This window comes from Amblyomma mixtum, chromosome 3 (genome assembly GCF_055824585.1).
Source record: "Amblyomma mixtum isolate Tamu chromosome 3, ASM5582458v1, whole genome shotgun sequence".
Taxonomy (NCBI): Eukaryota; Metazoa; Arthropoda; class Arachnida; order Ixodida; family Ixodidae; genus Amblyomma; species Amblyomma mixtum.
In genome coordinates this window covers 116,304,132-116,315,321 of record NC_143014.1, presented here as the reverse complement: position 1 = coordinate 116,315,321, position 11,190 = coordinate 116,304,132, and the positions used below count along the sequence as shown (strand labels likewise).

The 11,190-nt window shown below is 48.0% G+C and overlaps 1 protein-coding gene across 1 annotated transcript in view; it reads left to right on the top strand.

The window, feature by feature from the left end:
• The first annotated feature begins 519 nt into the window (after positions 1-519).
• The window catches only part of LOC149351505 (diacylglycerol O-acyltransferase 1-like), a 68,363-nt gene continuing 57,692 nt past the window's right edge, over positions 520-11,190 (top strand). Inside the window, exon 1 of the mRNA XM_089580856.1 lies at positions 520-1,838. Coding sequence (XP_089436982.1) covers positions 1,602-1,838 — 237 coding nt within the window. The 5' untranslated portion in view covers positions 520-1,601. The remainder of the gene's footprint in view (positions 1,839-11,190) is intronic.

Here is an 11,190-nt window from a genome sequence, read left to right as displayed (position 1 = left end):
TAATTCAAACAGTTTACTGTCTGTATGACGATGTCAATACACCGTGTATATTGTCAGTATGCTGTTCGCGTAATGGTAGCGTGATCTCAGAATGATATTTTCGAAATAAAGTGGCAGACCTCTAAATAAAAATGTTTTTCTTTTTAGGAAAGAAAAAGGCGCAATAACTGCGACACTCTCTGCGGTGATTTGAACCGCGCCGTAAGGGAAGACATCAAAGAGGGAGTGCAACGAGGCCGAGAGAAAGTGGCACCGTAGTGGACAGCTCAGGAATAGTTCAAGTTGCACGTTGGCGTTCTTTGTATGATTTATTTTTCCTCGTGTTGGCTTCTTAAGTCCTCATGATCAGTTTCACGCACATTGTCCTCATCTGCGTTTATCGTTCTGAGATGAACCCATCGCGAGATGACGCGCGCTTTGTGCGCAGATATATTCGCTGGTCGACGGAGGATGCCTGTCGGAGGAAAATCACACGGCTCGCGCGACTGCCCGCGCGATGAGCGCGAATGAATCAGCTGACCGGCGGGGTTGCGTCAAGAAGCCTCAAAGCGCTTTTGTCGGAGTGACGTCCACGCGCTCAGTCAGCCGCACTTCCTCGCGCAGACGCTGCCTCAGGCAGAGATAAAGTAGACCAAAACACGCGCCGATGCCTCGATTCGAGCAATTCGCAACCGCATTTCCGTGGCTTTTACTCGCTCGCGCCTTCGACTCCGCTAGCGCAATGTTTTCTTAACGCCCTCGCCCCGTCTGTCGGACGGATCAGTGGAGGACCACGCAGGGGCCGACATCGGACTTTCATGAGAGCGCGCCGCTAACGAGGAAACGCGCGCCGCTGGCAGCAGTGGCGCGTGGCCAGTGGACACGCGGCCGAGCGACTGCCGCCGGGGGAGGAGGGGGGCTCGAGCCGCCCCATAAGGTGCGCCAAGGAAGTTCTTAGCACAATTCAAAGTCAAGGCTGCGGCATCGAACCGATCGTTCGGGCAAAAGGAAAGGAAAACGTCGTCTGTCCTGACGCAATTAGGCTTGCATAAACAACAGACGGCCGCCGTCATTGTGTCCCGCAGCAGATGAGACCGTGAGACCGGTAAGGGCGCCGGAGTCGTAGTCGGCGCCTATACGCAGACCGAAGACGCCCTCGCCTCTCGCTGACACGCCATAAGCGCGAAGGCCCCCATCGAACACGCAACGGCGCTTGCCCCATTGCCAGCGTTTGTCGCCCTACGGCCCATCTGCAAACTGCAGGCGCACAGTAGGCTCGCCCAAGCCTTGGCACTGGAGATCCAGACGAGGCTTCGTTACTCCTGACGAACGGACACGGGTGGTTCGACTGTTCGTGTTGATATCTGGCTCAAATGAACGGATCTACAACCTCGGAGACCGCGTCCCGAACCCCGCGTGTCGTCATATCCTGACAGCCCTCAAAGCAGACTACTGACAGCACCACTACTGACAGGTGCTACTGACAGCACCAGGCGCATCTTAGGCTGCGACAAAACTGCGGTGACCTCGCAAGGCGTCGCACTTGCTCTCGTCTGGGGTGATCGTGGTTCCGGCTCTTTGGAACCGTCCATTAGTGCTGCTGGAGCACGCCACGCCCGTCCATGGTAGCTGGAGCCATGGCAGCCGTTCGCAACCGAGGAACAGCGGGCAAAACGCTACCGTCGGAGGAACTCTCCACGTGCTGCAAGAAAGCTTCCGTCGTCCGGAGCCTGTCCAAGTCTGCATCTCCTTTTCACCTTCTCTGCAGACAGTTTCACAAGCCGCGTGACTCACTGCTCAGCCAACCCGGAGTCTGCATCAGCCTCAAAGGATTCACGAACTTCGTTGTGGTGTTGATGGTAAGTGGAGCTGATTCTAAAGTACCTTTTGCGCAAAGAAATGTACCGGTTGCATTTGGCAAATAGAACGGCCAAAAGTTTCAACTTCAAACTAACCATTGATTTCCGCTAAAACTGTCCGAGCAGAAATCAAGAATAGGGAATTGACTTGCGTGGGACATGTAATGCGGAATGTTCCTTGGGGTAAGGGAGTGGCTTCTAAAAAGGCAAGCGTAGGAGGGGGTGGCATATTCAGGTCAGCTGATGAAATTACGAAGTTTGCGATGGCCGAATCTGGAGCAGGACAGGGTTATTTGGAGATCGATGGGAGATGCCTTTGTTCTCCAGTGGGCAGAGCCTAGATAATGGGGATGATGACGACTAACATCCTTAAATTTAATTCTGCACACAACAGTACCCAGAGGCGTTTAAAGCCTGTTTATTGCCGCCGTGCAATCGCATGCATAACATCGCGTGTGGAATTTTTGTCGTTTCCCTGTGTTACAACTCAGTTTATTTGGTGGGCTTTAGCGCGTACTTATAACCAAACCTCATATTCCGACGAAGCATGCTTCAAAGTGAATGCATTGAACCATGCTTCAAGGAGGGTGCTGAGGAATTTCTGGACGCATTAGCGTCGTTTAGTATCGCCATCATTTATGCAACGGTAAAATAGAGCCGAACTGCTTAGTCCACGGCTGAAACTTTAGTTTGTTCCGAATTCGCCCCCGCTGCAGCTTCACGTTTGTTCATTATTTCTATTTCGCAGGGTTGTCAGAATGAAATTGATGCCTGGAGTATCATTATAAGCATTACCCATGTGTACAACACAGCACTTATTCATACTGAAATCGATGTCTAAACTTTATACACTTCACTGTTCGTCCACTTATCATCATTAAAGAGTGGCGCTATGATTTTAAGTGTTATTGTTTTCTAACTGTGAACTGCCAACTGCACGCCTAAGCACATACATATACAGCGCATACTTATGTATATATGCAGCACACACACACACACACACGCGCGCGCGCGCGCGCACACACACACACACACACACGCACACGCACGCACGTGCGCGCGCACACACACACACACAGACACGCACACGCACGCACGCACACACACACACACACACACACACACACGCACGCACGCACGCACACGCACACACACCGACCACTGCTTTTTTCGCAGAAAGAGGGCAATGCTGCTAACGCATTAAAAAGAGAACTCGGTCTGAAACTGTGAAGAAAGTAGCTGAAACCGAAAGGCAGAAAGAAGCGAGTCGCCACCGCTGAGGTAGTACCTCGGGCAACGAAGGCCGGGCAGTAGCGAGAGCGGCGCCTGCCAAAAAGCGAAGGGGGCGGACATTCAGGTGCCGTCTCGGACGAGGTTCGTGCTAAGAAGGCCGTGCAGCAGTGGGTGTGCAGAAAGCGCCACCACTAAGCTAAGCAGCCACCGATGACGCCGCCGGTAGTCTAGTTTAGCCAATAAATGTTTGCTGTTTATGTGTCTCATTCATCACCCTCTCTACTATGTACGCTTCATTTAAGTCGGCGTCCTCTATTTCGAAGCCTAGGTTGTTGGAACAGCAGGAAGCAACACGCTGCTGCTGTTGTGCTCGCCTTATCGTCTTCTGCGCCCAGCCTGCACGACTTCTGTACCTTTTCTCTGCTTCATATCAAATACTTTTCCATTGATTGATTTCTGTTGGTTGCCTCCACGTACGAGATCCCTGAAATACTTTTTTTCGAAGCTCGTATCTTTGTATAGAAATTGCAGATTTAAATTAAAGGCACTCTGTGAGAGAACCGGTTGCTTCATTTCATTGTAGCAAAGCACATACGCTATCTGAAGTGCATGGTCACTCCCTCAGGCAACGTTTATTGGTCACAATGTAGGCGTATCCCCAAGGAGGGACTTTAAGTGCCTCGGGAATTAATTAAATAAGGGCGTCGCCCGTCGGTAAAGAATCGTGTGACACCAGAAAAGCTCTGGAGTCGGCTGAGTTCTACTCGACTCGAGTTTCTGCCTCTACGACACCACTTGAAATTAGGTTTATTAATGCTTAAAAATGTTCTTAACTGCCCATGTGATGTTACAGTTCATCAAGAAGAGTTGTACGAAGCGCGAAGAATGACCCGGAAGAGGCCTTTCGAGCAATTTAATGACACGGTGCATCAGTTACACTGGGGGGGTTTACATGAGCCCGACAAAAGTCGGTTCGAGTAGGCTGTCGGCTGAAAACCGGCTGTCGGGCTCATGTATAAGCTAGGGGGTCGAGCTAAGCGACCATCGAATCGGGCGGGGACAAACCGACTGCAGAGGATGGGCTGACTCGCAGCTCCCTCCGCAAATTACACTTAATCCGCGGGCCACCGAGCCACCAAAGGCCGCTGCTGCGGCGAACAACGTTCTGAATTGCAGCCTCTCACTGGCACCGGCTGGGAACACCGCTTCGTTTAATTGTTTTAGTGCACTGGCATGAGAGCCCCCACTGGGTGATTTCGCCGTTGTCGGCTTGTCCGGTCTATCCAAGCTGCATCTAGCAGGCCACCTGGGTCACGTGACCTTCTAACGTCATCAAAACCTGCCCATCGGATTGGGAGGAAACTGCCCACCCTGGAAGGTGGCTGCTGGATCAATGATTAGTCGCGAGAGGTTGCTCGGGAAGAGCAACCTGAGTCTCGCAAGCCCCACCAGACGCAGCCACTGCCATCGCAGGGCAGTGGCGCATCGCTTAACCGCTCTACCACTGCCCCCGGAGTGGTACGAGGACTCCCAGCGATCTATGAATGTAAAATAGAGAATAACCGATTCAGTATATACGAGCATGGACCCATTAACACTATCGCGTCGTGCCCTTAGGGTGGAGCTGAAGTGTACTCTCCAGTTTCACTAAGGCCCACACTCACCGATTTCGCCTATCTTAGTCTGCAGCCTGCTTGACCTTGAAAACCGAGCTCGAAGCGAAACTTGTAGTGAGTGAAAACCGAAATGCTAGCGCACCTGAATTGCATTTTTTTTAATCAGTGAGGCAGATAATATAATATAACTAAGCATTAGTGCACGTTTGATAGTGCTGGGTAAATGACAGTCACTGCGTGCACCGGCTGTCAGCCAAGAAGCTAGGTCATGCATTTTCAAGTGTCAAAACCCTTTGCCCGCTTCCCGAAGGAGGCCGAAAGCATTAAATGCTTAGCTGTTAACTAAATGGTCGGCCATATTCAGTCGTGTGGTTACGGTCTTCGTCGTTCTACATTGCTCTAACTGCGAGGTGCAGGTCCTCCGGAGTCGTCCATTCTTTCTTCGAGTAGTTGTACTCTTCCCAATAGCACACACCGCATATTCAACTTCCAGCGCATTGTCCGTGAACTGCCGGTGAAAAATCGCGGTGGCCGTTGTGTGCTCTCGGCGTGCTCGCTCCGTGGCCGATCTGGATGCGTTTCGGCAAGCCTCCACTCAGGGCGTCTTTAGCTTCATGAGCGTGGAGGGGCTGTTCTCCCGCGTCGAGGGGAACGCTCGATCGCCTCTATTGCCCTTTGTGTGCCGACATTCTCGATAGGTGCTACCAATTGCCTCAAACGAGGCGAATGAGGCATGAAGTTTTTGGTAGCATATGGGCTGCGTGCGCATCCCTGCCTCGTGCAGAAATTTCTGTTATGTGTAGGCGTAACATTGACTGCCACACCACAGGTCCGGGCATACCGCTGTTAGATCTCACCACGCACGTCGTAAACAATTTTTACCCGGCTTCTCTCTTTCTTTCTTTTTTCAGTCCCTTAGTACTTTCGCGGTCCGCTTGAGGTGCCCACCTATTATGACTAAGTTACCGCCTTTCCTTCCCTGATAACCCCTTCCTCCTCTTGATGCGCGGGCAGAGAAGGAACATGTGGCAGAATGCACTGTCTGTTGCTTTTTTCTTTTAAACGAGCCAGAAATTATTTAGATAGCCATATTCTAGTGCTAATGGCCTGTAGAGGTAGTCTTGGTGAGTATTGGAGTCAAATTTAAAAGCTCTGCGTGGGCCCTATAATCTAAAAATAATTTTTAAAAATCGCTGCTGGCAGTAGCTCGCAACCGTTTAGGGCGACACCTCACCGCGCGTCCGCTACCCCGATGACATCAGTGGGAAGTCTGGGCGAGCCCGCTGACGTCATCGGGTGCGCTCAGGTAGCATGGGCGATTGCCCGATATGGGTAGAGTGGGGCGCGGAGGGGTTAAGTTCCTTCCTGTTTTCTTTTTTTTTCTGGTGCGTCGGCGTGTATGAGTTGTGTTGGGGGGGGGGGGGGGGGGGAGGCAGGGCATCATTTTTAATCGCCGATATCTTCTCTGTTAACGAAGCTAGCTTAAAAATTTTGCGTTGGGATAACGAGTGATGGAATACCGATCGCTCATGCGCTTTTCCTAACCTCAGTATGTTCCATTTCATGGACCCTTTAAAGTAGCCCAAACCCAGCCCTGAAGCCATGGGCTGCTCCGCCACTTGCTATATAGCTGTTCCAAAATTTGCTCGGATTGCGAATGAAAGTAAAAGTGTGACACCAAGGCTTCAAACGAAACTAGATGGCGTGTTTGCATGACATTGACACAGTGTCAGCATTACCACTTGCCATTATTTGCTGGCTGTTTTGAACGATTAGCAGAACAGGTTTGGAGATTCTCGTTGGGGGTTAGACGAAGTCTCTCATACGAAATGTTGTGGGCGGGATCATGTCACCCTTTCAAACGGATCCACGTCGGCAAGTTAGCGTTCGTAAAGACAAAGTTACATTCATCACCTATACTTGATCCCTAATGGTGGCAGTCGTTGTGCGAGGTTACTCTTGCTTCTGGTTTGCCCATCAAAATGTCTGCTGAATTGCGGCACCCGACACGCAGCCTTCACATCTCCTTAGTTTCTCTGGAGTTTACTTTTAACTTCTGCATACGTCTTCCTTCGCCTTTTTCCTAATTTCTGTGTGCCTTCGAATTAGGTTGTCCTCCGTTTTCGTTTCGTACTTGATTTACTGCCGCTGTTAAGAGCTGACTGACACGCCTGTTTCAATGTGTTTTTGAGGAAGAGGGAATTTCTCCGCTACCTCACTCTCCCCGTCCGTCACTATAACCTACTCCCTCCGCCAGGGCTCTGAAAAGTGGCGACGTCAGACTGGGAGCAAACGTTTTTGCTACTGAACCTCTGTCCAGCCGAAGCAGGCTCACCTTGGTTTTTACTCCGCTACTGGAGAAGTGTTCGATTCGCTCGGAGATAAACTGAGCAGGAAGCGTTGCACTAAGTGGGCCGCCTCGGGCTGAACTGGCATCGGTTGCGGCAGCCGGTTGTCCCTGCATGGCGTGCGCTCACTCGGCGCCGTTCGTAACGTCGAGAGAATTGAAAACCGGGAAGGAACAAATGGCCCCCATGCTAATATGTTCCGCAGGCCGGGCGCCCTGATAGCTTCTGGCCAAAAGTGCAGCGCTCTCTTTTACAGAGCGGTGAAGCGCGGGTGGCTGTTTTTTTTTTCGCCTTCTTTTTCTTAGCTCCCGCTCTTTAATTTGTTCTAATAATTAAGCTTTTTTGTTTGATGCCTAACACATCTGCTTGTAGTTACTAGGCCGCAAGATCGATATTTGCGCGATCGCAGAAATTCACAGATGCTATTATTAAATTATTTTGTAGCGGAGAAAAATTGGCGAGTTAGTGCGTGAACTAAGAGTGTCGGCAGGAGACGAAGGGAGAGACGAGAAGTAAACGAAGCGAGGCCGAAAATAAAACTCTGGTAGTTTTTTTTTTTTCAATTTGGGCCCTTGCCGTACTGCCTAAGTTGAGGCTAGCGGTGCACTAGAGTTATTCATGGAGGCTATTTGCATGCAGGAACCCGAGTAGGCTCCTCCACCTGAGCATTCATACTTTTTCTTAATCCATATACATAATGTTCCGGCTGAACTAACAATACTCGGATAGCCACTGTCACTTGTGATGTATGCAACAAAATATTCTAGTCACTTTACTCAGGCGTCTGCCATTTATTTCTGTAATTTTATAAACTGGTCAAGCACCATTATTCAAGGTGCATTTATTGCACTGTCATTGTATACTGCAGACTTACCCGCAGACGCCCCAGGCGCCTTTTCATTTAATTCTGGCACTTAAAATGCTTCAGTTTTTCAATTACGGTGTATCGTGCACCTATAGCCTGACAACTCTTCGGAACTGTCGATGTTTGCTTTGCACAGCGACCCAATTTTCTACCAGGAACACAGAACATGCACCATGCGAGTTCGCGTAAAGGGTAATGGAGGCCATGCGTTAACCCTAATGCGACAAAATGTTGTTGAGAATCACTTTGCCAAGGCGACATCGGACGGGAAACTTAAGGAACAGGTTATTTCTTTTTTCATGTCTTCCTTTAGTCCACCTTTTAGCCTTTTGAGGCCATGCATTAGACACGAAATTAGGACGTATAACCACACTTGTCTTGAACGCCGCGATTCCATCTTTCGTTTGAAAAGGGGGAAAAAGGAGCCGGGGTACGGAATAATCAAAAGTCACGAATTTTGTTTGCTAATACAATGAAGCTATTTACAACGAACTGGGAATGAAAGTGCCTTAAAGCCTTCCTGAAAGTAAAATTTGCCACAAATGGCGGTCATAGTAGCGCTGTTTGACGAAACGGCAGCAATTTGCCTTTCTGTTTGCAGTTATCGAAGGGGCTTATTTCACGAACTCATCTTCCACAGGATGCTCTTTTCATAATTCATATTACTTCTTAATTTTTTTAGAGCGTTAGCGCCGAAGCATACCAGCAAATGTCTTCTCTGCACGCTCTGTGCGTGGAAATGCGTCACGCACCAGCAAGGATCTATATAGCTAATATCTCGTTCGGCTCAACAGGTGACTGTGTGTCGCTTTGGGGCGCTAAACCACGGTAATATATATATATATATATATATATATATATATATATATATATATATATATATATATATATATATAGCGAAGTATACGCTTCGTTAAAGGAAACAAATTTATTCAACTCGACGTTTCGATCGGAAGACCGATATATATATATATATATATATATAGTGTCCCAGCTAAACGTAACCAAGCTTTTAAAAAACATGGGGTGTCCTAGCCGTCAGAGTCGCGTGACCTAGTCTGCAGTATTTTTCGTTTTTCAAGGTTGACTAATTAGTTAAGCTTAATTAACTAACTTTTTAATTATTGACTTGAGTAACAAAGTGTCAATGGAAAAGTTGTAGATCGCTTTGAGAAACAGCTTACTGAGACATTAAAGCAAAGTAATATTTACGTAAAGTAGTTTTTTTACATGCCTTTAACCATAACCCGCACAATAGGAAAAAGCTTCCAGATGACAACTGTGCCACTTCAACGTCCCAAGACGCACCTTAAAGGATAAAATCCATTTTTTCTGAAGTCTTATTCTCGATGAGACTTTGGGTGCACATTGGGGCAGAGAAGTGAGCGAGCAGCTGGTCACGTGACTTCTTTTAAGGCCAATAAATGAAGCTACGTAAATCGTAACTTGACGGAAACAGCACTACTAGCCGTTTTTCGAGGTGATCTAAAACTTTTGCATTGACACTTTCTTCCTGAAGTTAATAATTAAAAAGTTAGCTAATTAAACTCAACTAATTAATTTACTTTGAAGAGCGAAAAAAATACTCAAGACTAGGCCACGCGACTATGAACAACCCTGAGTTGGTTTCACTAGACTAGGACACTTCGCCTTTTTTAAAAGTTTGGTTACATTTAGCTGGGACAACCGGTATATATATATGGTTTGGTTTGGTTTGGTTTATGGGGTTTAACGTCCCAAAGCGACTAAAGCTATGAGAGACGCCGTAGTGGAGGGCTCCGGAAATTTCGACCACTTGGGGTTCTTTAACGTGCACTGACATCGCACAGTACACGGGCCTCTAGAATTTCTCCTCCAAAGAAATTCAACCGCCGCGGCCGGGATCGAACCCGCGTCTTTCGGGTCAGCAGCCGAGCACCATATCCACTGAGACACCGCGGCGGCACGTATATATATATATATATATATATATATATATGTATGAAAGAAGCCAACAGCCACAGAAACCAAGGGGCACAGGGGATTTTTTTTTAATTAACTTATTTATTTTGTGGTGTTGATCAATTTAGAATATTACGGAACATGTCATCGCTTAAAGCTAATTGATTAGAAAAGCAGAAGAAAAAACAACCACTGCCGCCGGTGGGATCCGAACCCACGACCTCCGAATAACGCGTCCGGTGCTCTACCTCTGAGCTACGGCGACGGCTGTCAAATCTTCTGCTTTCGGGAGTATTTATGTTTACAAGTAACCTAACCTTGAGAGTGTTCATCAGCGCCACCCACGTTCATAAGCGGCGGACGTAGAACGTCCTGAGTAACCGCAGGTAGTGACGTAGAATGTCATCGAACAGAGAGGGTGGAAGCTGCGTGAGAACCCTCTTATGCTTCCTATAGAGTCAAGGCTGCCAGAACCGAGGCCCTCGCTAAGCAATTAAGCAAACAAGGGAAGGGGAATTAGGGGCTCGTTATAAATATGAAAGAAGCCAACAGCCACAGAAACCAAGGAGCACAGGGGATTTTTTTTAAATTAATTTATTTATTTTGTGGTGTTGATCAATTTAGAATATTACTGAACATGTCATCGCTTAAAGCTAATTGATTAGAAAAGCAGAAGAAAAAACAACCACTGCCGCCGGTGGGATCCGAACCCACGACCTCCGAATAACGCGTCCGGTGCTCTCTCTCTCTCTCTCTCTCTATATATATATATATATATATATATATATATGACAGAAGCCAACAGCCACAGAAACCAAGGGGCACAGGGGATTTTTTTTTTTAATTTATTTATTTTGTGGTGTTGATCAATTTAGAATATTACTGAATATGTTATCGTTTTAAAGATAACTGATTAGAATAGCATATAACGAGCCCCTCATCCCCTTCCCTTGTTTGCTTAATTGCTTAGCGAGGGCCTCGATTCTGGCAGCCTTGACGCCTTAGGAAGCATAAGAGGGTTCTCACGCAGCTTCCACCCTCTCCGTTCGATGACGTTCTACGTCACACCTGCGGTAACTCAGGACGTTCTACGTCCGCCGCTTATGAACGTGGGTGGCGCTGATGGACACTCTCAAGGTTAGGTTACTTGTAAACATAAATACCCCCGAAAGCAGAAGAATTGACAGCCGTCGCCGTAGCTCAGAGGTAGAGCACCGGACGCGTAATTCGGAGGTCGTGGGTTCGGATCCCACCGGCGGCAGGTGGTTGTTTTTTCTTCTGCTTTTCTAATCAGTTATCTTTAAAACGATAACATATTCAGTAATATTCTAAATTGATCAACACCACAA